General features: G+C 40.6%; 2 protein-coding genes across 7 annotated transcripts in view; one reads left to right on the top strand and one right to left on the bottom strand.

Moving 5' to 3' along the window:
* Positions 1-4,363, top strand: part of dmxl1 (Dmx like 1) — a 49,304-nt gene extending 44,941 nt beyond the window's left edge. For all 6 annotated transcript variants that reach the window (XM_086206479.1, XM_086206480.1, XM_086206476.1 and 3 more), the window contains one exon: positions 329-4,363. In XM_086206479.1, the coding sequence (XP_086062605.1) occupies positions 329-565 (237 nt within the window). In that variant the 3' untranslated portion in view covers positions 566-4,363. The remainder of the gene's footprint in view (positions 1-328) is intronic.
* On the bottom strand, positions 3,272-27,176 carry hsd17b4 (hydroxysteroid (17-beta) dehydrogenase 4). The gene is made up of 25 exons (XM_086206481.1): positions 26,981-27,176; positions 26,428-26,481; positions 25,109-25,216; positions 24,646-24,705; positions 24,247-24,268; positions 24,069-24,115; positions 22,660-22,744; positions 20,875-21,062; positions 18,833-18,924; positions 18,683-18,707; positions 18,416-18,544; positions 15,479-15,591; positions 9,859-9,971; positions 9,523-9,646; positions 9,351-9,402; positions 9,152-9,223; positions 8,072-8,175; positions 7,908-7,973; positions 7,436-7,505; positions 7,229-7,335; positions 6,345-6,431; positions 6,177-6,263; positions 5,918-6,056; positions 5,607-5,734; positions 3,272-4,654 (listed from the first exon to the last, which is right to left on the bottom strand). The coding sequence occupies exons 1-25, from the start codon at positions 27,030-27,032 to the stop codon at positions 4,565-4,567; spliced, it is 2,214 nt and encodes a 737-aa protein (XP_086062607.1). The 5' UTR covers positions 27,033-27,176; the 3' UTR covers positions 3,272-4,564.

The following is a 27,176-nucleotide window of genomic DNA, read 5'->3' as shown; positions in this document are numbered from 1 at the left end:
GTTTTACGGCGCTTTATCATTTCAGTGTGTTTAGCGGTGCTGCCTTCAAGCTGACCGCTACAGTTGACTGTGTTCTCATTATGGGGATTTCAGGTGCATCAGTTCACTATAAAAAAAAAAAAAAAAAAAAATCTTAAAAAAAAACTGATCAGCTGCAAATTAGCAACTAGCTAGTAAACCGAGTGAAAGTGAAGGTTAGATTTAAATTGACCTGGTTGGGAAATGTATGCAGTGAGGAGAAGACTGTCTTCAGTACGCAGTGTTTGTACTGCTTTCAAAATCCCATTTTTCTGTGTACTCAGTTCATTTTTAAATATTTCCTGTGCAGGTTTGGAACCTGGCCACTCAGTGTCTGCTCTACAACTTCCCTAACGAACACGCTCGCCAGTCGCTGTTCAGGAACCTCGGTACAGGCGTCATGCAGATCGAGGTCGGACCGGCCAATCATATCTTCTCCTGCGGCGCTGACGGAACAATGAAGATGAGGATCCTCCCCAACCGCTTCAGTGTTGTCAACAATTACAACCACAGCAACCTCAAGAACGACGTCAAGTTCATCATATAGGAAAAAAAAAAAAAATACGGCGTTAAAGCAATTTTACTGAATAATGTGAAGTGTGCTTTCCTTTTTGATCAAGCAGCAAGTTTTCAGGAAAAATATCTCGCATGAGTCAAAGTGGAAGGATGCCACGACGGATGATGAAGTGTGTGAGGGGTAAATGAAGAATGGCATTCAGGATGCGGGCTTTCTAGTCTTTCGCCAGCATTAGAGTGACCTTGCAGTGACGTGGTAGCTCCTGCTGTGCTCGGAACTGTCGAGGAAGTCAAAGTGGGTACACGGTAAATGACAGGGCACATTGATTAACAACTGTCCCCGCTGCTCCCTTCTGCCTACCCAGCAGCGCGTGGAGAGAAGACACTTTGCTTTCTTTTTGCACAGGAATAATTGAAGCAGTAGAAGATGCAAGCTGGAGAAGTGGTTATGTAATTGCAGGGGCGGTGTCATACAGCGCAGCACCCCCCTCCTTTAAGTTCTAATACCACCATCAGAATCACCGCCGGAGTGTTCAGTTTAATGGACTTTACGCCGTGTTTCTAACATGGACCATAAGTGTTCCCTGCAGGGAGTTGAATGTCACCTCAGACCCCCATTCAGCACAACGCCAGTCGACGTCATACAAAGCACACTTGACAGTATACAATAGTTCCCACCACTAAGTTCCCAGCATATTCTGGTGCGCCATGTGAATTTTTGAACACAAAAGAAGGTGGCGTGTAAAGAGAATTTTTTTTCCCTCTCTTGGTCAAACCACATTTTAGGAATTACAAGATGTCATTTTCATATCATATCTTTTATGTTTTATGCATTCGGTCTGACGCCCTTCTCCATCTTGACTTTTGATTTTATAAAAGCAGGAAGAAATAAGCAAATTTGAAGCGGCACAGGCCAATATAGGGGCACATTGATTTACAGGCTTCCTCGTAGATAGTCAGGTGAGCAGACGCTGATGTCTTCCCATCAAATACAAAGCCAGCAAGTGTCTGGTTAGCTCAGCTAAGCCTGGAAGCAGCTAGCTTGACTGTGTTCAAGGCTAACACCCAGGTAATGCCGTCTACTAACAGATAATTCAGGAAGTGACAGTATCCCGTGTAGTGCAGCGTTAGCACAGATTAAATAAACAAGGTTCATATTACTGAGCTTTAGAGGATGGGAGCAAGGCCAGGCATTTCCAGCGTGTGCGCTAAACCAAGCTAAGCTAAGTTAACCAGACCCTTGCTAGCTGTAGTCTGCGTTTAGTGGACATCAGATGTCCGTAGCAATTTCCTCACCTGACAACTTTCGCATTATACAAACAACGAGGAAAATGTCAAGTTATTCCTTGAACAAAAGCTTTTGAGTTAACATGCACTGCAATTTTGTAGTTTCAGAAAGCACCGAACGCTCCCTCTATTTGCACATGAAGATTAAGCTAAATTATATGTATTGTAATGCATATAACTCCGAGGCTGGACATCAATAAAGCAGTCCAATTTAAGTCTTTGGTAACAAGAATAATGTATATAGGGTGATGCGTCTTCATCGCGGCCTAGATTTAACCAGTGGTATCATTACTATTATCATTATTATTATTATCATTAAGTGTCCTTAACCTCTGAAACTACTACTGCCATGCTAGCACAGTACAAGTACAAATACTCTTGGTCCTGACGACAGTGATTAATATTGATCTAAACTTGCACAAAGTAGCTTTATTTGACGGTGCCCTTGCTGCTATGAACTGCTTTATCTGAAGCTCAAAAACACGTAGCAGGAATCTTCGCAGTTGACAATTGAAACGGGGTCGGGGCAGGGGTGGAAAAATGTTTTAACGGATGTTCTATTTAACGAATATTCTTTTTTTTTTTTTGTCCTAGAAATGTTTTATTCCGGTGATGCTGCACTTCCCTTTCGTTGGCTTTAATTTCCCATGTGGACCATGTTTGAGAGAACTGCCTTGAAAACAATATCGTTTGCCTTGTAGTACTTTTCATTTAGCGGACTGGTTTGCTTCTCAGTTTGTCAGAAGTGGCATTTAAATCTTTTTTTTTTTTTTTATCTCATCCAAATGCAGCAAATTGCCTTCAGCTCATGCTTGGAGATTTAATTCTAGAGTGGGTGTATGATACGATGCGTCTTCCACATAAATAAGGAAGGAGTTCATGCAACCTGTCCTCTAGCTGTTAGCTATCATCAAACCTGCTGTAGGAAAGGAGATGTACGTTAGCTTTGGTTAAGGGAGGATTAAACTGAGGAAATGAAGCAGATTTATCAGTTCCGTGCAGTATAAATACACACATCCATAAACAAGGCCTTTCATAATAAGTGCATCATCGTAACAAGTAGGTAAACAGTTGAGAAGATGCTCTATGAAGAATGATTCTGTAAAAATGCAGGTATATTTATGAAACACGTTCATATTAAGGATTACTGACAGATCAAAAGGCCGATGTCATTTTATTTCCTGCTCCTTTTTTCCTTCCATGTTGCCGTTTCTTTCTTTTTCTTTCTTTCTATTACTTGGTGATGTGGGCCTGAACATTCACGGTGCAATTTTAGTTTTTTTGTTGTGGCTGTTTTTTTGTTTTGTTTTTCCTCCCACAACTCAAGTGGCTGGAAAATAATGTGTACTCCTGAATCTACTGGAAAATTCTAAACTATATTGTGCTCCAACTGTCTGGAGAATAAAATAAATTTTATCCCCCCCCCCCCAAAAAAAATTTTTTTTGCTTCAGTGTCCTGGTAAAAACTCGCTCCATCAGGCTCGCGTGAGTCGATAAATTCAAATTTTACGCTTTTTTTTTTTCCTTCTTCCCTTGATCTTGCAAATGTGAATTTGATCAGATAATTCCAATTTTATAAAGAAGATATTGTATAAACTGATGTATTATACAGAAAATGTATCAATGTAATAAAAGAAATGTAAAGAGCAGATGTTCTGTTATATTGAAGACAAAGTGCTGGCGTGTGTGTGTGTGACCAACAACAGCGAAACTTGGCGGCTTAAGTCAACACCTGGGGGTAAAGACGACGCGCTGATAGAACCTTGCATATTTACACTCAGCAGCAGCAGAAATCCCAACGAGGAGGACAAACAAGATCTTTCTTTTATATTCTTTATTATTAATATTTGACAAAGCTGGAAGAGAAAAATGTTACCGGCAAGAACAGTGAAGATGTTTTGCGGTGGCATCTCGTTCAGCTGAACAACCAATGATTAGTCACGGTTTTAATTTGGCGACAGTAACATTCCAAACAAAATCGTTGAATTTCAATATAACTGTATTGATTAGAAAAATAAAAGCGATAATCAGGTTCTAAATTAATATACATTTCATGAAGTTGGAATACACACACACACACACACACACACACACAAAAACAAGTTTCTGGCTTGATTAGTGTCATTACAGAATAACAGAGTACAAGAATGTCAACAGTGTTCACTGCTTCTCCCACCAGAACATAACTGATAAAGTTGAACCTGGGGCAAAAAAAAAAAAAAGTACCTTTATAAGGACAAATGGTCCGTTTCTACAGTATGAAGGCACGATCATGTGATTACAACTCAGTTCTCGATCTGAAGGAAGATGAAGTAAGGAAACCGATTAGTCGTCTTTTCCTCTTCAGTATCATGATGAACACTAGGACTCGAATCAACAGACTTAAACTCTCTATTTGTGTGGTTTCTGTTATTTCAGCCAATATTCTGCGGTCCCAGCTTCTTCTGTCTACGTTTTCAAGCGGACAGCGCGTAAATGTTCTGTACCGATGTGAATATTTGCATTTTCATCATTACATTTTTGATTACTCGTAAATTAGATTGTTTCTATCTAAAAAATGGGGTGGTGTGTGTGAGAGAAGATGTCATCTGGTGTTTCCATCTCTGCCTCATAGCAGACAGGAATCCACGCTGTGTGCATCTTAGAGACATCGAGACAACCGATGAGCTGCATTAGCAGAATAGAAGCGTCTTGGTCGGCGGCTTCGATCCTCGAAGTCATGTGACGCGGTTGGTTGAGGAGCTCACAGCTTGGCGTAATCCTTCAGGATGACCTCCAGCTTCTGACTCAGCATGATGTTCCCTCTGACCTTGAGTTTGCCTGAGAAGAACGCCTAGGAAGGACAACAGAGACACTCTTGAGTTCTGCTTTTGTTTTGTTTCTTTTTTGGATGGGGGTGCTCTTTTCAAGAAAAGCCTCAAGTTGCTTGCTACGCTGTATTTCAAGCAGACTGGAGAGTCAAATCAGGCTACAACAGCCTGAGGCAAACATTTCACACAAATGAAAAAGCGAGCAGACAGGACTTGTGCAGAAGGGAGTGTGTCCATTGTTGCTCGGGTGGTATGAAAGGATATTTCTATTCATAAGATTCAGCGCTGAGAAGTGCAGCGTCTCCCTTTATGGAGTTGAACTCAACTACCGTCTCCTCCCTCGCTGGAATCAATCACAGGGCGGCGGCTGTGATGACGGTTGCTGCTTCGTCTTTTTCAACTCGACCAACTAATCTTCCTTTCCTCGGTTGCTTCTTTCATCGTCGGGAGAGGCTGGGAAAGACCCTGCCTGAGGGGTCTTGGGCGCTGTAGCCTGCTGAAGTGCTTTGCAAAGAGCACGTGCGCCTCGGATCAATATCAGACCCTCGGTGGAGCATATAAATTCTGTACAGTGATGGCCGCTGCCTCTCAGATGAGACGCTACAGACCTTGCAAGTGGCGTCCATTGATTACCGGCGCTGAGTGCTTTCTGAACTCCGCTTGATAGATCACTGACTCGGTTTTATCTGACATGATGGGATCAAGAAGGAAGTCATTGCAGATTGAGGGGCTCTTCAAAGGCACTTTGACTGAAATTCAAATGTACAAGGAGGGATTTTAACACTGGGAGAAGGCTGTGCTCCTACTGTAGGCCACATTTTCACCCCAAACCTCAGCTATTTCTTGGTAACGTGTCTGTTTTTCAAAATTCCTGTTCTTTAGCTTTAGTGCTCATTTGTGAGCACCCAAAGCTTTTAAAACATCAACAGAGTCTGAATAAATCACGTTTCCTCATCAACATGCAGGAAGTGTTACCTTCTGAGGGTTGACTTTGCCCTGCACCACCTCCATGAAGTCTTCATCCGACACGGTGAAGGTCACGTCTGCCTTCCCGCTGTAAGGTCCTTTATGCAAAGTGCCGCTGCCGTTCTTCAGATCGATCGCTAGAGGAAGGCAGGAAATGAGTGATGAAGGTTTAGTTGGCTTCACAACCATTAAAAGACCAGTTTTAAAAATCTCACTCAGGATCAAATTAATAAACCAACTTTACCGCTGCAGTATTTCAAAGAGAGAATGAAAGAGTGACGTATTCCGACTCTCGTGTATTTATTTTGGATTCTGCTTACTCCACTGTGCAGCGTTCTTGCCATCTTTGGTGATCTCCCAGCTGAACACGGCATTCACCTTCTTCACCAACTCTGAGCCCAAGTCTTTAATACGACGGCCGATCTCTGCAAACACCAGCTCACTCTGAAGGCTCCCTCCCTGCAAGAGAAGAGAAACTGCTTGAGGTCACTCAAAAACACAGTATTTCGGCTTGTTCTGCTGCATCTCGTCACTCTTCCATTCACGGCCCTTAAGAGATGTTCTCCCGTTCTGACGTACCACAGGAGGATTTTCCGGTGCAGCCTCTGATGTACCGTGTAAATCCACATAGGCTCCTGAAAGCACCACAGCTCCAGTCTCCTTAACCTGGATGGAAGCGGAGACGATTGATGAGAACAGAGAGCAGAAAGGGAATAATTATGCGCTATTATTGTAGTCGGCGCTCACTTTACAGCGGATGTGAACCCTGTTGCCTTCCTTCCACATCTCAGTCTGCAGCGACTGACCAGGAATCACTGGCTTTGCGAAACGAACCTGGCGAAACAGAAGCAAAAGATTACTTCGCTCGTCTTGATGAATTTAACTTCTATTCTGTTCTTTGCTGCATTAAAATGCTTTTCTTCAATTTGTCAAAGCTCTCTGTAAATTAGCAAGCAATGAGGACAGCGGTGAAGGCAACAAGTCATTTATTTGATTGTGGATCTTTTCATGTGACAGTACATCTACCTGATACACTTCCATGTTCTTGCAATTCTTTTAAATACATTTTTATATTTCAATTTTATCAATAAATAAGTCAGGCTCATTTTTGCAACAGCCTATCACCCATCCACTGCTTAATGAGTCCAGCTTAAACTAAGGGTGACTTGACAGAATAAATACAAATAGTTTGGCACCTAACGACCATAAAGAGATTTGAGTTATTTGTTGGGTTGACAAGCAAACCGGGAAGGTTCCACCCTCCGAGGGGCCTGACGAACTCGCAATAGGTCTTTGGAATCGTTTGGTGCGAACGCTTTGTGTTTCAATCTCACTTTAAGGCAGGTGATTGTGTGACGTCGGTACACCGCAGTTCAATTTAGTTCATTCGTCCTCATCCTGTAACTAGCTTCCATGTAGCTAACGTCATATTAGCCTACATGGCAGTAATCAGAAGGAAGTTGAACCTCCTGTGCTTCACTTCCTCACGGGCACTTTTCTGGATTCTAGCGGCAGATATTTGTCCGTTGTCTGTTTATTCTCGATATGTAAAAGCTCTTAACAAGTAAGATATTATCAGACCCCCCGCTCCCCCTGCTGCATGAACCCACAGTAACTCAGGCAATATGGACCTTGATGGCCTTGAATCTGGAGGGGTCGTTGTCGGCGTACTGCTTGAGGACGTGTCTGGCGGCGAAGCCAAATGAGCACAAGCCGTGCAGGATGGGATCCTTGAAGCCTGAGCAAAGAGCACTTCTCAGTACACCATGTTCACTTTAAATAGATCAAAACACACCAGTGGACATAAATGGCAGGAACAGCCGGCCTCGGTGTCTCACCTCCTATGGCGGCGAAGCTGGGGTCTATATGAAGAGGGTTCCAGTCTCCACTCAGACGGTACAAGGCCGCCTGTAACCACGGGGGATGCAGACATTGTTTAGATCTATATCTAATTCATAAACCCCTGAACTTTTCATACACAGATGAGGGATAAAATTAAATTATCATGAAGGCAATGGAAAGGATACCTAAATTAAGCAAGTCTTTGAAGTGGTACAGTTGCAGTCATTTAAATTGCTCAAGGGATTGATTTTTTAAGTCCCTTTTCTTTTATATTTCCTGCTGCATCATACAGTCACTCTTACTTTTATAAAACTTCTGCTGCTGATGCTGATTTCTCACACCTCTAATTTAATGGAGCAGCACTGGGATGCAAAACACACACACACACATACACAGACCTCATTCCCACCTACATGATATCAATTCATCCGATTTGTTCTGCAGCAAAACTCACACCGACACACTCACCTGGTCTCTTGTGGTAGAATCAATCACCACAGCGTCAGGCGCTCGCTCAGGAGGAGCCAGAGGAGCCTGGAGGAAATGAAATAAAAATAAAACATCAACTATAAAGCAGCATTTATTCCTGATGTCTGTTTTTCCTCAAAGAAACTCAGTTGTAGAGCACGCACTTTGGCTTTCGATGAGGTTCTGCTCCCCCCGAAGCCTCCGGCTCCGACCACAAACACAGAAAACTGGTTGTAGCAGACGAGCTCGTCGCCGTGGTAGGTGTTCACTGTGGAACAGCACATGAGTGGTTACTACAGCATTGTCCCTGCTAGAAGAAGTGCTCTCTCTCTCTCTCTCTCTCTCTCTCTCCTGTAATATACATACATATATATATATATATATATATATATATATATATATATATATATATATATATATATATATGTAATGGACGACTCACTCTCCTGAGCTGAAGCTGCCTTTAGCGACCACTTCACAGGATAATTACTAGACGATAAACTCACTAAAGAGAACACCTGCAGGAGTAAACAGCCATTTGGCAGCGAGGTGACAAGAAGCAGCAGTCAGAAGGAATGAAACCCCAACTACTACCAGTGTAGCAGCTGATTAATTTCATTAGGTCAACTCAAAAGATAAACAGAAGCTGCTTCTTCTTGTGACCCAGAAAAAAAAAAAAGAGGAGGAAAATGGAAACTGACAGTTTAGTCTGAATCAAGAAATTACACAGAACTTGACTGTGAGAGTCCTGGGGGAACCTTGGGTCCCCCGTTATTTGTTTTAAGTCAGTTTAATTATAGATCAGAGCAGTTTGGCATCACCCATCTCTTTGGAATTGTCAAATGAATAGATGAGCAATTTTGAGTCCATTATTTCAATCCCTGCAGAAAGACTGTAAATCAACTCGCATTAATTCAGCCTGAGAGGGAACTTTCTGGAGAAAAAAAGGACAAATTGAAGAGATTAAAAAAACAACAAATGAATATGAAATAAATACATTTGATGATAAAAAGTTATGCATCCTGAAGGGAAAGAAAATCACACTAAGCTCTGATAATTTGATTACATAAAAGACATTTTGACTACACTTCTCAAGGCGATGGCCTCGGAATGTCGGCAAAATAAAATCATCAGAGTTTCTCGTGCGGTCATCCTTCCTTTAATATATGTCATGACTGTGACCAGTGTACTATTCATCCGCCGCACGTTAGCTGATTTTAAATAGAAATAACAAAACAACTCACCATCTAAAAGGATAACGGCTCCAGATCCTTTGTCCAACACATCTGCTATAGTGGCTTCAGAGACAAGTTTTCCTGGAAGTGTGTTACAACATTTATTTTGTAACATTTCGATGCTTTTATTGATTTTGTTTCTTTTTGTAATGTCAAATCTATTGTACTGTACAATGGAAACAATAAAGGGGGACATTTAAGAGAGTACCTGATGTTGGTAGAGGCTTGTAGAGCTCCAAATACTGCTCCCCGTGTAACACCTGAGAGAGAAAACTGTCCATCAGCAGTTGCGTAACTTGTGGTCAACATTGTGTGTGAGTGAATTATACCATATGGACACAAATGTGCTTATAGTGACATTCACACGCGTGTTTTCTAACCCGTGTTAAATCTATGTTGAGTCCAGGGACCGAGGCCAGACCTCCATCCAACATGGCTGCCATGGATGGAATGACCCCGAAGGTGGGGAGGCAGCTGAAATCTTCACTGCGTTCATATAAGAACCTACATGAGAATTCTAGTGTTACTATTGAAACAAATATTAAAATATAGAAACAAATGTGAAATATTACAATGAATTAAAAAAAAAAAAAAAAAACAAGCCAGGTGAATGCACATCAGTGTTTTTAACATTTCTTTCAGCTCAGTTTCAAGCAGATAGATATTTTGAAGCAGATGCAGTAAAATAAGTAAATGGGACGCAGTAAGATACACACCTTAGATGGTCGGGGTCTCTGGTCGACATGCCAACGCCCAGCGCGTAGAGGATACACTGAGTATGGTTGAAGTTGAACGTGCTCGGCGGAAGTTTTTTTCCCACTGCCTGGATCTGACAAGAAGAGGAGAGTCAGATTGCGTACATGCAATTTTCTACAAAACAAATAAGGTTCATCGGCTCAACCTGTGAGTACACGGTCCTTAATAAAACATTACACAGGGATCACTGCAAAATTAACAAGGTCCTGTTAAAGGATTATGAAGACAAGAACAAACTGGATTATAGCAGAAACAATTATCAAAGTTGCAAGAGGCTCTGAGCAGGTTCTCACACCTGCATGCACATCAGGATGTGGGAGCTGTGGCGCTGACGGTTCCTGAATGGTACTTTTTTCAATACTCATTAAAATCCATTTACACAAAAGAAAAGTGAGATTTCAAATCACTGATTTGGAAAAGCTTTCAACCCTTGAAAATCCTCTGGAACTCTCAAAAGCAGTTTTCCAATATAAGAAATAACTTGGATGTTTACACCTTAGGTACTGAAATTTGGTATTAATGACAGTACAGAAGCATCAGTACTAGCACTATGCTAGTCTAAAGTTTAGCTGCACTAATCTAGACTTCAGCCACGTTAGCCCAGTGTATATCCATACCAGTCTAGTCTGGATTTTAGCTGTATTAGTCCAATTTAGAGTTTAGCCACACTAGCTTAATCTAGACTTTAGAACACTAGTCCAGTCTGGAGTTAGCCACACTAATAAGTCTACTAAAACATCATTTTCAGGCTGCTGTGATAGGCTCCAGCCCCCCCGCGACCCTTAACAGGATAAGCGGTAGAAAATGGATGGATGGATGGATGGATATTGAGCTGAGTCAGGAGCATGACTGAAGTCTTTTTACTTCATGTTAAAACAAAACTCCATAATACAGGTTTAAAAGAACCATATAATCACAATATGATGATTTTTCGGTTCTTCTTTATTTACAAACAAAACCACTGCGGATGAATCAGTTCTTGCTCCTCCTGTTGTGTTGGTTTGAATCCTCCTGCTCTGTATTCCACTCACCTCCCGCATGTCCACCTAAATCACATTGCTTTGCCTACAGCCAAAATCCCACAAGTTCTGAATATTCCTCCTGTTTTCAAAAACTATTTCAAATTTCTCTACCTGTAGAGACACAGCTCTACTGTCACATGGTCTATCGTCATATCACCCAACAAGAAACATGACGTAAGCATCTCTAAAGGTGTGGAGAGTCGGCCTGAGCGTCTCTTTGATTCATTCTGTGGAATCACCAGCAGTGATTAGTTAGAAGACCTGTGGGGCCTCTCAGAATTCAAGATTCAGCAGTTCAGTAATGCACTCCTGGGCCGGACCGTGCAGAGCTTTGCAAGTGATCAGCGCAATTTTAAACCGGATCATGAACTTGACTGGTGGCCAGGGCATGGAGGCCATGTTGATTTGTGTTTCTGTGAACAAGCAGCCTTAAAATGGTCAGCAAAACCAAAACAGACCATCGCAGAGTCACGAAGGGCTTTTAAAGCTCAGTAAGGTGTAGTTCAGCTGTTCTGTAAACAGTTTCAAAATCACATGAATTCAAAGCTAAGATCTGACCATTCAAGTCTCAAACTTACCATTAAATTTTACTGCAACAGGAAAAAAAAACTAACTTCAAACCAAAATACGCAAAACATTTGTAAGACATATTTTGGTGCAGGGCCACAGCTTGAATGCCGAGTCCAAACTAAGTCAGTGGGTCAAAGAGAGCAGGAAACAGATGAAAGATAAAAAGCTATAATACAGATATGAATCCACAACTCACGGCCACAGTTAGTGCCTTTGTTCAAAATGGGGTTGTTGAATCAAAACATTCATCTACTGTATGAAAACATATTTCTAATCATCAAATCTGAGTCGTATTCAAATTTCCAGTGCGACCTCAATCACACATCTGCAACCAGATCAGAGTCATCACAGCCCAACGGCTATTCATCAGTCGTATTAACAGCCACAGTGCTTTAGCTATTGTTCAAAAACAATATTGGCAGGCTGGATGTTGTGATTCACACTCTGCATAATACCACCTATCAGCGGCTTGAAAATGACTAAAAAGCCTGGCTTCTGCAGGCATATTTTTAATTAAGATAGCATTGAAATGCAGGCAGGGGAACCATGTTTGCAGAGCCATTCTAAAAATCTGGTGCTGAGGATTTGATTGTAGTAAAAAATAATTATGTGTATGTTCTGACACACACACACACACACACACACACACACACACACACACACACACACACACACACACACACACACACACACACAAAGCCTTGAAGATTGGTTTCAAATTCTAAGTGCCCTCTATTCATTCTTACATGAATAACTACTGTAATTAAAGAATAGTAGTAGTATTTGAGTGTAAAACTAAGAAACTTCACCTTCGTAAAAGAATCAGACGGTCTTGATTAAAACATGACAAAATCATGATTGGTGTTTCCCGAATGTGACATCTTTTTTTTTAACCAACTCAAATTAGTGAAAATAGCAGACAACAAAGTTGACTCAAACCAGTTGATCTAAAATGGTCAATAAATTAGTTGTGGTGAGTCAAAATGGTCGTTTAATCAGAGAAAGGAAGGGAGATAAGTGACAAATTTCTTCATCAAGATGTAAAGCAGGATCACAAGTATGATTTATTCATAAAGCATAAATAAAAATAGAACCCAATTTTGTTGATAAATGGTTTGGGCCTATGTGTGTATTTTATTATGTCGGGCAGGACAAAAATAACCCAGAACCCCCCCAAGATAATCTAACTGCATGACACATAAATGTGTGATTGCACAGGGCAACGACCTTGTTGGTGATCTTATGTTCCAGGCAGTTGCTTCAAACGTCTCATTATAGCTTAAAATAATACTTAAGGATTAAACCCCAGTATAGTGGGAGACGCTGCATTTCATGAAATAAATATGAGTGTGGCAGTATCACAGTCTGAAATAACTTAAGCAAAATCTGCGGCATAACATGACAAGGCCACCAACACAAATGCTACGCAACAAACCATACATGTGGAGCAGCGCGCGCACACACGCGCGTGCGCGCGCACACACACACACACACGCTCTCACACACACACACACACACACACACACACACACACACAGAGCTTTTGCCAGCTGAGAACACAATGGTGATGTTTGTCTTGAGGCTACTCTGTCCCAAATCTCCTGTGGAGAGGACAAAACCCAAGACAGAGTTTGTGCATCATTTAACAACAGACACCGAGTCCTGATAGTGTTGAGGCGAGCTAGTGAGAGCTGCTGAGGTCTGGGATTAGCATACACCGTTTGATAAGCCATATTCATTTATCACATTAGCAGTGGATGCAATGATTTTGATATACTACACAAAACTGCTGCACTGAAGCCACTGCCAGGATTGATTTTTGATTATCAAAAGTTATATGTGTTACATACGATTCATGTCAGTGCTACTGATTGAATCACTGGGAGACAGAACTGGACTTGGTCCCCAGGTGCCTTCCACTACTCCATACAGGCTGAATTTTATTGCAATCTGTACCCAAAGCCATCAATTGTGGGAGGGGATCACAAAATTTTTTTTTTTTAATGGAGAGCCTAATCTTTCATACTCACACACAGCCCATGAAACTGGAGTATCGCTTCCAATCAAAGAATACTGATATGAACCGCCAAGTTTTAATTCATGTTAGGCCAATCTCAAATATAGCATTCATGAGCAAGATAAAGTCAGTGCATTCATGTTCATGAATCGCTTTATGAACATTAATGGGATCTTTGAAAAAACTGAATCCAGCTTCTGCTCTTATCACAATAAAAGGAAACAACAAGTTGTACAAGAATTAACCTAAAAGGAAGAAAAATATTACTTCTCGTAATAGGTACCGAAATAGGTACTGCTGATCCTGACATCCTTGACAATCCCGCACTCAACTGATTAGAGTCTTTGGACAGGAGAGGAAGAGACAGTTTAGTGTCACTGGGCGATTCATCGGGATCTAGAATAATCTATAAGGGGCGTCCCTGAGAGGTCCATTCTGGAACCCATTCTTTTCTATCTGTACATTGTTGTTCAAACCTATGCTAGCATTATTTTTTTTTCATCTGATTGCATTCACCAATTTAAATCTTCTAGTTTCATTGACCACATTAATGTGTTTATTTGAAGTAACTTGAGTGACAGTGCAAAGCGCGGGGGGGGGGGCAATATTTATCTTTGCGACCTTCATATTTACGCAACCAAAAAAATGGATGTCCTTGCCGATTGTTTTGTAGTTTTTAATATAAATCGTACCATAAATGTCATAGTTCACATTTCAAACATTCATCAGCATGCTTTAGGAGCACTGTGATGATACTGATAATAATATTCTTTATGTATAAATTTAGCATTGCACACTACGGCTATCTCACAGCAGCAAATGGTGGCTATTTCCATGGATAATTTGAATTGATTTAATTAAACTTGTGGCTCAATGTTTTATTCAGGCAACTCAACCATGTGTGTGCTGTCACCATCTCTGATTCAATGAAAGGAAAAACCATGATGTGAAGGAGCTCCCACCCGGAAACCGTCCCGGCAACATTACGCTCTGCTGTCTTTTGAAAGTTGCATTTTAATAGCTAATTTATGTTGACACTTATCTGGTGCATAACCACTTCATACTTACCAGAGACATCTGAGTTCTTATTTATGTTTCAGGAGCTTTGCTGAAAAGGTTATTATAATCCCTGAGTGACTAAATACAGTGTGGCGGAATTAAAGAGTCATGAGTCAGGGCTGACTGTTGAAAACTCTTTCAGAGGTCATTGACAACCTTCCATTACTGCCTCGGCGAGACGAATAACACAGAAAGAGAAACTAAGGTGGAGAAAAACACTGATGGACTTGGAGTGACAGGGAGAAAAATAAAGTAATTACAGACACCAGGAAATAATGAGGGAACCCAACAGTGACCACCCACCTTGGCTGTGGAACTGAAAAACCCATTCATATTCTCTATAGAGGAGTTGATTATCAGCTTTAATGTCAGAACCATCCAAGGTCACCACTAACAACCAGGTTGTAAATGACAGTGCCTGTTCCTGTAAAAGCCTCGGGTTCCTAGGATACCAACCTTGTGTTAAGAAAAACTGGATTTATTCGCAATCTCATGGAGAATTACTACATTACCCACGATCCTTTAGTGCACCGGTGATGTCTTATTGTTGGAGTGCACCTTGAAAATGCATACTGAACCTGTCACAGTCAGCAATTTTGACTTTTAGAAGTTCCTTGACCTTCTGAGAGGATCCTGTTGCAAAAAGTTTTTTTTTCCCCTTTCTGATGAGAACCGTTTATTTGTTTATTATATATTCACTAACATCAAGAACAAGTTAGGTACCAACAAAAATAATGTTCACGAAATGTAGTTATTTCAACAATAAACAGTGTGCCATGTCTTTCTGGATGAGAATATCCGTAACACCCGATATAATTAAGTTCAAAGTCCTTTCTCCTAGTTTTCGGTCATATTTTTGCACTGAATCAAATGTTTTATGGTCACTTTTCACCCACTGCAATAGCTACTCACTGGGTTGATCCCGGAGGTCGAGGATGCTGCAGCTGAAGCAGCTGTTGGACTGGCACCAACGTCTCCCTCTGACTCCACTCGAGACAGCACACTCACAATTGAGTGAAGTGACTCTGCAAAGAGGCGGGAGATGTCAGATGAGATCGATGCAGGAGGATGAAGTTGGATTAAACTATTCACCTCCACCAACAGTCGGAATACATATTGTGAGAGGAATTTCAGAGTTTTTACACATTACATCGCATTAAAAAGTCTTGCAAATTTTTGAAGAGAAAGAAGATTGCTTGGAGAAAAAAAAATTGTTCGGCTCCATTGATTTTAATCCAGTCTTTAAATCTTTTTTTTTTTTTTTTTTTTTTTAAATCAGGCCCGCAATATTATGGGAGAGCACTGCAAAATCAGTCACCTCTTATGCTTATAAAAGCAACATGGGGGGGAGATGAAATCATGATTCCTCTCACGATTGACAGGCATTCTGATAAAACTGCAGACAGAACTATTTTTAGACATAAAAAAGCCTTCCTAAAGCTGAAAGAAGTTTTCCTCAACATGTTATTATTATTATTTATGAGGCAAAAGAATGTGAGACAGCTCAAGAATTTCAAAATCCCAAAGTAAATGGTGGAAGCTAAGTTAAATCGGATTCTAGGGATACTTTTAGAAGCTCAAACAGCTTTCAGATGGTTGGATTAATGTGGGACCGAAGTGCGTCACCTCTTTTGTAATATTTGCTGCATATGTACAGACATTTAAATCTGTCAGAGTGAAGGTAAATATATCCACGCTGGTCACACAGAATGCAAATCCATCTGAAGATTCACACAAAAGGAAAGCAACTAAGGAACACAGAGAAAATAAAACCAGGATCCTCTAATTACCATCACTCAGTGGCAAGCAGTTAGAGAACAGAGGTAGCAACAGGTCTTAGTAATAAGCTACAAATGAGGAGGCACAACAAAGCCATGCTAATGAGACCAGCTAGTTCCCTGTGGGACCGCCCCCGTTCAACTCATGTTAAACCGCTGCCCTTTCTTTTGGTGTACATCTGAGAGTGTCGAAAGGGATGGAAGAGGCGGAGAGAAATAATAATCAACATTTGCCGCCCTCTCTTCTCCGTGAGATCTTAAGGGGCCCAACGCGGTATCTTGTTCACACTAAACACTTTCACTTCTTTCCTCACCTTATTTTTATGATCCCCAACACCAAATGTCCTCAATTTAGGTTACAAAACTCTCCGTACAAAGCAATGAGCATATTGTTTGACAACGAATGCAATATTGTTTTAGAGGGAACTCTACGCTTCACTAGATTCGGGTTTGATCATTTCAGCAAATAGAACTATTGCTTCTAGAGTCTTATGAATAAATATAGTCACAAATATTCAACATTTTTGGCCTAACCCATAGTAAGGCTATCAACCAATGTCAGACACTCTCACTTAATGGCAACCAGCAGTTCCATGTTAGGTTAATTTTGATATCACTAAATGTTTCATCAGTTTCTAGAAACATTAACAATCATAATCAAAACTGGACTTTCTCATTGAGGTTACAAAATTATTCAAAAATTGGGTATAATCTTTATATAACGGCAAGAATTTTTCACCTAACTTTTAACTTTACTGTACAAAAAAAACCTCCCTCTACCGTCATACTATGATATGAGTACAAGTACTATGAAAGAGACAACAATCAGGGAGCTCGTCTGCACAACAATAAAAAGCAAACTTCACGTTATCTGTATCACTATGCCGGGGACATCTACCTCTCCATTTCAGCCCTTTGTGCCGACTCAGCTTTTGTCTCACATGAAATTGAGCTTTTCCGAGGCAGCATCCCAAAGTGTGTTTACTTTAAAATCGTTTCCCCTATATGCATTCTGCTGCTGCAACAACATCGGTCCAATCTAACTTGAGGTGAACTGATTTCTATGGTGCAGCACCTATTTACATTTAAACGAGTCGTTCCTCAGAGGTTGCTCCCCCCTTCACCGCCACCACCACGCTAGCCCTGCTACTTCATTTTAGGTTGGAAACAAAAAGCTTTAACAAGCTGGAGCTCCCAAATACTGCTGATTTCACAAACATCTTACGGATCCCACATTCGAAACTGCGATCTCAAACATATTTCCTCACAGGGATATTAATGTCACAGATGATTTGAAGAGGAATCCCTTAAGGATACATCTTAACTGTTTTATTCGTATGCATTTATGCCTAAAATACCTTTCTGGTGCACAATACCATCAGTATGTACATAATTTGCTCAGATTTGTGCAAAGAAGAATAAAAAGCCATTGTGACGAAGTGGTTTCTAAAGCCCCCTTCACACTGCACCAAAAACGCGGATGAACACGGGTGTTTGGGCACTCCGAAAGGGTCGCCTTGTCATTTCGACCTGCGTCCACCAACCCTCCAAGCGACCCAGGTTTTCAGCGGCTCTGCTTGGCTCGCCTGTAGTATGAAAAGGCACCCCGCAATGTCTCAGGTTTTCCGCAATATGACCAGTTGACATAGATCTACCGTAATGATGATGTTGTCAGCCCGATGACGTACGAGAGAGAAAAACACAGGCACGCAGCCCTCACAGCGGGAGCTCAGACCCGCGTCTCCTGGAAGCTTGAATGCGCCCTAATGCCAAGCAAACGTGGGCACAAAAACCCGCACAGACACACGTTTCAGTGTGAAAGGGGTAGAAGATAAATGCTCCATCCTCACAGTAAGATAGTGACATGTCAAAGAGTTAAGGATTTATGTCTTATAAAATTCATAATTTTATAGTTCCACCGAGATAAAACAACTGAAGCATTTGGGGTCATGGAATACTCTGCTTTGTATTTTTTACATTTTCCTCACACAGATTTATCCTGTCAGTTCAGGGATTGAAAAAGTCTCTAACCTTTGGGCAACTGCTGCCCTCATGTCAGAGCAATACTGACCTTGTACTGTAGCTGGTTTGGTGGCATCTGTAAAATCGCATACTTTGTCCCACTGGTCCCTGACAGCCTCAGGAGAGATGGTTTGGTTCTTTTGTCTCATAATGCAGCCCTGAGAACGCTCCCAGCGCACTGCACACATGGACACACGCAAATAAAGAGGTCATTGAATAGTGAAAATCACGCACATGAGAACTGGTGAACTCCAGGGGCCAAAGAATATCATAGATGCATACAGACATTTCCTCAGGAAAAATACACAGTACTCACATTTACCAATCCAGCCTGCACCGACCTGAAAGCAAATAAAAAATGAGTAGATCATCCTCACAAAGAAAGAAAAATTGCTGTTTATAAAAATTCAACAGGCCAGTGGTGCATTATTCTCTCAGTTATATTTCTAAGAAAGAAAACAGATACCTCAAACAGTCCTCCGTTCTCTTGGCATTCATCATGACAGAGCCAGAGAACCATGGGTGCAACATACTCGGGCTTCAGTGATGCCACAAGATCTAAATTAAACAAACACATGCTGTAACAATAGAGCCTTGTTTCATGGAAACTCTGCTAATACAGCCGTACTGGATGTCAACGATTTGCTTCTGCTTCAGTGTTTTTCTCACATGTTGTGGTTTGAGTTATCAGGGCAAAAAGACCTATTTATCCCCAACACATTTCAAAAGAAGAAAACCTTACATTCTGTTACAGTGTACACTAAAGAGTGTAAAGAGTATGTGTATGATAAATTAACAGCAACTGGTGAATCAAGTCATTCATTTAATACAAAGGTATTCTGCTTAATATTTTTGCGCAAAATATGAGACCAACTTTGAATCCATGAGAGCATAAAATCTGGGGGAAAGTTGGAAGAGACGGTTTAAAAAAAAATCCAATTACGTCTGAATGTCGATTGATGCCTTTTCTAAGTATTAACTGGAAAGTATTACAGCGCATATTGTCAGAAACAGGTCTTCCAGAACAAGATCCGTATCATATCTGGCAGCTTAATAGTTATCCCTCTAATTTAAATACATAACCTCAAAGAGTTTCATTAAAAATATGCTGCTCAAATTTATAGATATTGGCAATTATATTAAAAATTGGTCTTCTTGGAACCCAGGACACAATCAAGATGATTTCCAAGGCTTAAATGTACGTTTTTTCAAAATTCGACTATTTCCCATGGACTTGAAGAATTTGTTGATGACATGTTCAGAAAAATACTGCTAATAGCTAAATCCAGCCACCAGCCAAGATTCAAGATATTCAGGGTCTACAATTTGATCTAGATTACCTCCAAAAGCTAATCGGGTTTCTTGTAATATCATCAATCTTTTCATTAAAATTTCATTAGGATCCATCCTTTGGGTTTTGAGATATCCTGCTAACAAACACAGACACACACCAGCGATCAAATTACCTCCGCGGCAGAGGTAGTAATCATTTAATGAAATAGATTCCTGTATAAGTAGGAAAGCTTTTAATTGCTTGTGTCATGCTAGGCACTGAGTGTGTGTGTGTGTGTGTGTGTGTGTGTGTGTGTGTGTGTGTGTGTGTGTGTGTGTGCGCGCGTGCAAATATTGAAATACTTCAATGACTAAACTCTGCTTCAAGGTGTATTGCAACATTTATCTGGATTAGGGGTCATTTTTGTGCTCTTGTTTGTTTGTTTTTTAGAAAAGCCTGAGTCAGTGAAACCTAACATAATATGGAACCAAGTCATTTACTGAGGTAAGGCCATCCTGTGACAGTTGGCACAGCAGAGTGTGACAGATGCTACTGAAGACAAGCGCAGCAAGGCAACAAAACCATTCCACGTATTTGTCACCCTGTCAAAAGAGCACTAACAATATGTTCATGGATATATATTTCTAAGCACAAGGTTTTTGGGGTTGGCGAGTCTTCATGAGCTCATTAGATCTATTTTTTTTTTAAACCCACAGAAAACAGGTTCAAAATAACTTCCTTTTTCAAAATCTTAAATGCTGTCTGTCTGTGTAAGTCTGATTTGAGACATTTTATGCATTTTTTACATTTTAAAATGAGAATTATAAATGTTTCATTAGCGTAATAGCTCACATTTATGTGAAGATTATAACACCTACAGTAAAATAAAAGGGGCTGAAGCCACCCGTTTAGATCAAGCGCTGACACATTAACATTTTTAAAGCACTTACAGGCTACATGATTTCATCATGGCTGTTGGAAAAAAACACAGCTCTTGAATATTAGATGATAAATTAGCATGTCAAACGGGAGTGCTGTTGGCTCAAATTTTGTAAATTAACATTACATGGGCATTACATTATGCAGCTGCTATAAAGAAAATCTGTGCGGGTGGAGGGGGTTTTGGCCTGTCATGAAAATGTGTGAGCATTAAAGCCAAGCAAAACACCATAATATCTGTTATGCAGAATAACAACTGCATACAATTATTGATGTTGTTTTATGTGTCTGCTTACCCGGGGGCATAACAGTCTCCGTGAGCCGCGACCCAGCAACAGGAGCAATAGTGTTGCAGTGGATGTTGTACTTTTGTCCCTCTATGGCCAAGGTGTTTGCCAGGCCCAGCATGCCCAGCTTGGCAGCGCTGTAGTTGGCCTGGCCAAAGTTACCATAGATGCCTGCAGCCGATGCTGTCATGATGATTCTGGCGACAGACATCCCCAGGCAATAAGTCAGCGTTAATGCAAAGTGACAGGCATTGCTATGGAGTAATGGGAGACACAGACAGCCTCCCAACACACACTCACACACACAGACACAGACACACAGTCCCAGGTGCTGCAAACTTACATGCAAGCATAAAAACAGGAGGGCACATATGCAAACAACTTGACATGTAATGCACCCACGAGTTCATAGACTCAACGTTATTTCGTTAAGTGAAAACAGAACAGAAGACGGACAGTTTACAGCATTTGCATTTGAGTCTAATTGTCCTAATCAGGATAATTTATCCAAATACAGATGGTGGTTATGTTTTCACAGATGTCTGCTGGTTGGTTGGTTTGTCTGTCAGTCTGCAGCAGCTGTACATAAAGAGGATACAGCTTATTTTCATGAGAATTGGTGATGGGGAAGAGCACGTGCTAAAGAGGACGCCATAAAAATTTCTGGCCAGATCATTAATGATAGTGAAAAAAAATAATTCTTACATTCCCCTTGGTGCACTAGAACAGTGTTTCCACAAGTCTATTGGTAGAACCACAGTCCTCATGACCCAAGTCCACATAACCACAGTCCTCATTCATAAATTGTAGGCGAGAATTTCTGCATAAATGCTCTAATTTCTGCATCTTCACTAAGTAATCAAGTAATATCACAGAAATCAAATTGGAGAAAACACAACCCAACGTATTTCAAGACTGAATAAATCTCGATAAAATTATATGTTGACTCTAAATCTATCTGCAACAAAGCTGTGGAGCACGATGTCCCAGTCTTTGCAAATTAATACTCTCCTGGTTATTGACAGTAGAGAATTACTGGTAGATCGAATTTCCCTCCTCTATCCTTTTGTTTTTGTCTCATCACTTGTCTTTCACCACCTCACACACTCCTCTCACTCCCTGTTCCATAAAGGAAGGTACACTAAACGCATGTGTCACACTGTTTTGTCGGTACATCTGCTCTGTATCCCCCGATGTGTCTGTGATTGCTCCATTTGTGCCACTTTGTTTGGTTATATCACATTACTAATCAATAACAGGGAGCGACGGAGTAGTAAATGAGTGAAATGAGGAAGTAATTTCAGACTCCCGTGTCAGAATGAGCTCTTGGATGAGTAGAGTCATATTCAATTTGACCACTTCAGTCCAGTTTAAAAAAAAACAAAAAAAAACAAAACCTAACACTATACCACTTCGAAGATGAAGTAGCACACCGTCTTTACTCCTTCTTGTAGAGTCATCAATTTAGGCATTATTCAGATATCAACGTTAAGTGCTGCATACCCAAATTAACTAATTTCCCCCTTTCTTTACTGATTTGCATATCCATATCAAATTTGCTGTCTTAGGCTTTTATTCATCTGCGGGGGGGGGGGGTTTCAGACCATGAAACCAATGGAGCTAGACATATTAAGTGATATCAAGTGACTGATTTATATACTTATTACCTCTGACTTCACGACACCACATTTTATGCTGTCTTAATATCTTGATGTCAGTTTAGCAACGGTCTGTTTGATGATAAAGGATGATGGGGTTGTTTTTTTCATCTGTCAATTTCATCAGCGGTCTTACCTGCCAAACTTTTGGTTCTTCATGTGGTTCCATGCAGCCCGGGTCACCAAAAATGACCCTCTTAAATGAACTCTATGAATCAGGTCTGAAGGGAAAAGAAAGCCAATTACTGCACGACAAATAACATTTATGCCATTCAGTTATTTCCCATTACAACTTTGTGGATCAGAACTCCTGACTCCCACGTAGTCCATCTGCTTTCATAAACTTGGGTTATAAGCCAAAGCTAAATAAAATGAATTTTTCTATTCGTAGCATGGTGGCACAGTACTGAATATGAGATGAGCCTAATAAAAAGGAAATAATCTGATCAGTTTTTCTCCCCATAGGTTCAAAATTCACTTGTGGTGGTGGGTGGCACAGCATGTAGCGGCATATGGAAAGCCCAAATTGCCAGATTGATGAAGTTACAACCAGGGGGGTGGCATGGCTCAGAAGTAGAGTGGCCGTCTAGCAACCGCTGAACATGTCCAAGTATCCTTGAGCAAGATACTGAACCCCTAACTGCTCCTGATAGCCCTGCAACGGACTGGTGACCCATCCAGGGTGAACCCCACCTCTCGCCTATGTCAGCTAGGATAGGCTCCAGCCCCTCCCGCGACCCTAAATGGATTAACGGTATAGAAAATGGATGGTTGTTTTCAACCAAACATTAAAAAAAAATACAGGATAAAATACTGTGTATGACACTGTCTGCCTTTTAATTGTATTTTATAATATATCAAGCTATATGGTGGAGTTCTGGATAGGTTTAGACACAAAAATAATTAGTGAAGCGAATGGAAAGGTCATGGTCTAAAGGGCTCCATTTATCTTCTGATTCTATACCATCACAATACTTTGAATTCATCTTGTTATTCTAGTGTGATTTGATATTGCGACTTAAATGAATACAGCCGCTGAAAATGAAAAAACGGCCACTAAATGAATACCCTTCCCATTATGAACTTTAAAACTCTCCTTGCAAAACCCCAGACTGTATATTAAAGCGATAGACATCTTGTAAAATAAAATTAAATTAAACTTGCAAAATTTAGCTGTTGCTTCTTATGCGAAAACAACTGTGAGAAACAATCCATCAATGTATTGATTCAGTGTTAAAAACAATTATGATACTTAAGGAAATAAATTTTTCCACCGTAGTAGTTGGGGTTCTTGTCTACAGACTTGTGTAAAGGTTAAAGATGCCGTTACCTCTCCCTTCAGCTTATAGCAAACCTTCATCAATGTGGTGACATTGGTCTTATTTAGCAGGCTGATGACTGACCAGCTGCAGGAAGTTATGCAAGGGGACTGGGCGTGGGAGGGGTGGTGTCTTGCAGTGAGTGTGTCGTGAGTGTAGTAAGGGCCAACCAGGTTAGATGAGACTATACACATGAATGTAAAGAAATAAGGAATGATTTTATTACCCCAGTCCAAATCACTGGTCCTGGCAAATGATCGATCACGAAGGATCCTTTGTAAAGAACAAGGAAAACACAGTTTTTTTTCTTTCACATGACCAAAGTGTTTCATTTATTTGACTGTGACCCAATTCTGAATCTATGATGGTAATAAAAGCGGGATTATTTCCATTAAAAGACTTACCCGGCATTGTTTACAACAATATCTGGAAGAAAAGACCTTTTATCAGATTTTGTACAACAAAATGGCAATAGGCTTACAAAGAATCACTTAACAGAGATAACTGAATATCTAAGTGCTTCATATGTAATATTCATCTCTAAATGCAGCAATAGAATCTTTTCAGAGCTCATTTTGACTTGACAAAGCAGGGCAAGCACAGTTCTAAACAAAAACATTAACAAAAGGCTACATTCTGTTAAGTATCTGCATAAGTAATGGCAGTGAGTGAGCATGCATAATACCAGAGCTCTGGCTAGAACTGGCTCACCCAAACAGAATACCACCATCATTAACATTTTCAATTCCTGCTGTGCTTTGAAAAATATCAAAATATCTGCAGTGAAATTGATTTGCACACACCTATTCTCCCAAATGAATCCAGAGCCGTTTGGATGAGTTTTTCTCCGTCTTCTACAGAATCTGTGTGTGCACATGTGCAGAGAAGGTGATGGAGAAGTTGTTCAGTGTAACCGGATTTCCAGAATACTGCATTGATTTCAGCTACCGTTATAGATGTGTAACACAACTAAGAGGAAAGTTTAAACTCATGTGTACTCTGTAATTTCCCATTCAGACCAACACAAATGACTTTGTTGAATGTAAACTAGATATAATGAAGAGCATCACTTCCAGTAAATCTCCTGTTTGAATTACATCTCAAAACATCTACCCAGCACAAAAATGCTTGATATTATTATATCATTATATCATACTATTATTATGTTGAAATGCGATCAAAGTTTTGCTCTTTAAAGTTGCTTATTTTCTGAATGAATCGTAACTCTAACTGAAGAGGAGATGTGGACTGTTCCATACTTCTCACCATAGTTCGCCACAGCTTTGCCTCCCTTTGTTTTTATCTCCTCCACAACTTTATCAGCAGCTGCAGAACTCTTTCCGCCCCCTTTAGTGTCTGCGCCAAGGTCATTCACTTTATGGTAACAAGAAGACAAAGATTAACAATAATAGAGTGAGTTCTATAATAGTGATTAGTTTAGGAGAAGCTCAACCCATCCCTTGTCAGAGTTCAAGGACAAGCTCATTTCAGGTAGCAGGAGAAGTTATTATTGGGAAGGGCACATGATTGTAACGAAATATCGAGCTGGCCAGTCTGGAGAGTAAGAACATTTCAGGGACGATCAATACAACGCACATTTCTTTATGACATGTCTCATTCTGGAGGTACAATTTATCTTCTAATTCACTGAGGTCCAGGGATGCACCGATCAAAATTTTCTGAGCAATTTTGATACCCCAACTCACAAGTATGTACGGATACCAAGTTACATGAGTGAAGACGGCTGTGACTTTAAGATCAGGGTTACACGATACCTGGTGAGCTGGCAGATATACGATATATCCACTTTTTCAGACATAATATAAAATGCAAATGAATATCATAAACATTTGGGATACTATTTATATGCATGCACCCTTGCAAAGAGGACATGATGACACGTCCAGTATTTAGTCAAGGAAGCAGTGGTCATTAACTCCATCGTTTTCACATCATCAAAGCAGAAATGAGCGTGTTGGCCATTTCCAATAACTAATGTAAAGACGATATTGACTTGTACTGATGACGCACAGATATAATCATGCAACTTCTCCACAAGACTGTACATGGCACTTTTGAGTTTTCACTTTATTAGGAATAGAAATTCTATTTAATTTGGATCAATCACAGCCAATAACTAATCAATTTACTAAAATATGTGTACCGAAACCACTCCAACAAATCATTTCAGTGCACCCCAATCTAAATCACAACCATGACACCTCTACACAACAGCCGCCATCTTTAGCAAGGTACCATGCAGGGGCACAAACCTTTACTCAAGCTTTCATGTCACATCATGCAGATGGATATCACCGTTACTGCTGCTTTATAGCGAGCGGTAATATGAACCTACGACACAGAGCCAACATTTCAATAATTGATGAAACATGCAACTGCTGCACACTCCTTCACTCAGGGACAAATATATGGCATCGTGCCGAGTAGCAAGCATGCAAACTGACATGACTGTCTTGTAGAAGAGAATGAAGGCACCATTATGGTTTATGCAGCTTCACTTCAGCAGAGATTAACTGGCTACACCTGTTCCATTAAGCATAACATCAAAACGAGCTCTTACTTACCTACAACTGAAGCCCCTCTTTCAGCAAAAGCCAGTGCATATTCTTTCCCAAGCCCTGCAGAAAGGATGATGGGGTTTTTAAATGTTTCACCGTTCTTTCCAAGATTTAAATATTCCCAGTTGTTTAATTTACCCTTTGCCCAGTGTGCCCTTTGACACACTGAAGTATCTGTGCAAGTACTTTGAACGGGTGGTTCATGACGGGTGGCTAATGTCTAATGCTAAACATATGAATTCGGTCCAATCTGTCTTTGCTTCGTTGATATACAAAAGTGTTAAATCGCTTCCAAAGGGGTCAACAGAACATCGAGGTCTGTTATTGTTTACTTTTCTGGAACCACAACTCGCATGCAAGTAATGCTGGGTAGCCTGTATGAAAAAAATGCTAACAGAGTTGTACACTAGATGTTATAATTTCCTTCGCGTAATTAATGTTTCTTTGCAAATGGATTAGCAAGAGTAGCCAATGTAACAAAACACGTTAAAGCGTACTTGTAGTTAGCATCGATGACAGCCTAGCTAGCACTCCTGTGTGTTTTGCACAGTAATTTTACCTCCTCCGGCGCCAGTAACGAGTACTACTCGTCCTTCAAATGACAGAGACATGTTTGTGAGGTGTTACTCTCTGGTTCTGAACTGTTTCGAAGTCCCAGAACAGTAGCAACAAGAGCAACGGTGAGGTATTTCCACAGCGAGCAGGGTAAACTGTCACAAGCTCCACTTCCGCGTTTTCCAGTGAGCCGTCTCTCA

Source organism: Aulostomus chinensis, chromosome 6 (assembly GCF_037954235.1).
Source record: "Aulostomus chinensis isolate RoL2024-O1b breed Wild chromosome 6, RoL_Achi_v1.0, whole genome shotgun sequence".
Classification (NCBI taxonomy): Eukaryota; Metazoa; Chordata; class Actinopteri; order Syngnathiformes; family Aulostomidae; genus Aulostomus; species Aulostomus chinensis.
The sequence above is the reverse complement of the archived record's forward strand: the minus strand, read 5'-3'. Positions and strand labels throughout refer to the sequence as shown.

What these genes read in the sequence shown, in the direction of transcription:
- hsd17b4 (XM_086206481.1), bottom strand. Translation starts at nt 27,032, where the DNA reads ATGTCTCTGTCATTTGAAGGACGAGTAGTACTCGTTACTGGCGCCGGA. An exon ending in AGCCGTTATCCTTTTAGATG is followed by an intron (nt 8,176 to 9,151) that starts GTGAGTTGTTTT and finishes GCTGTTCCACAG; the next exon opens with TGAACACCTACCACGGCGAC. An exon ending in CAAGAACGCTGCACAGTGGA is followed by an intron (nt 5,735 to 5,917) that starts GTAAGCAGAATC and finishes GCCTTCCTCTAG; the next exon opens with CGATCGATCTGAAGAACGGC.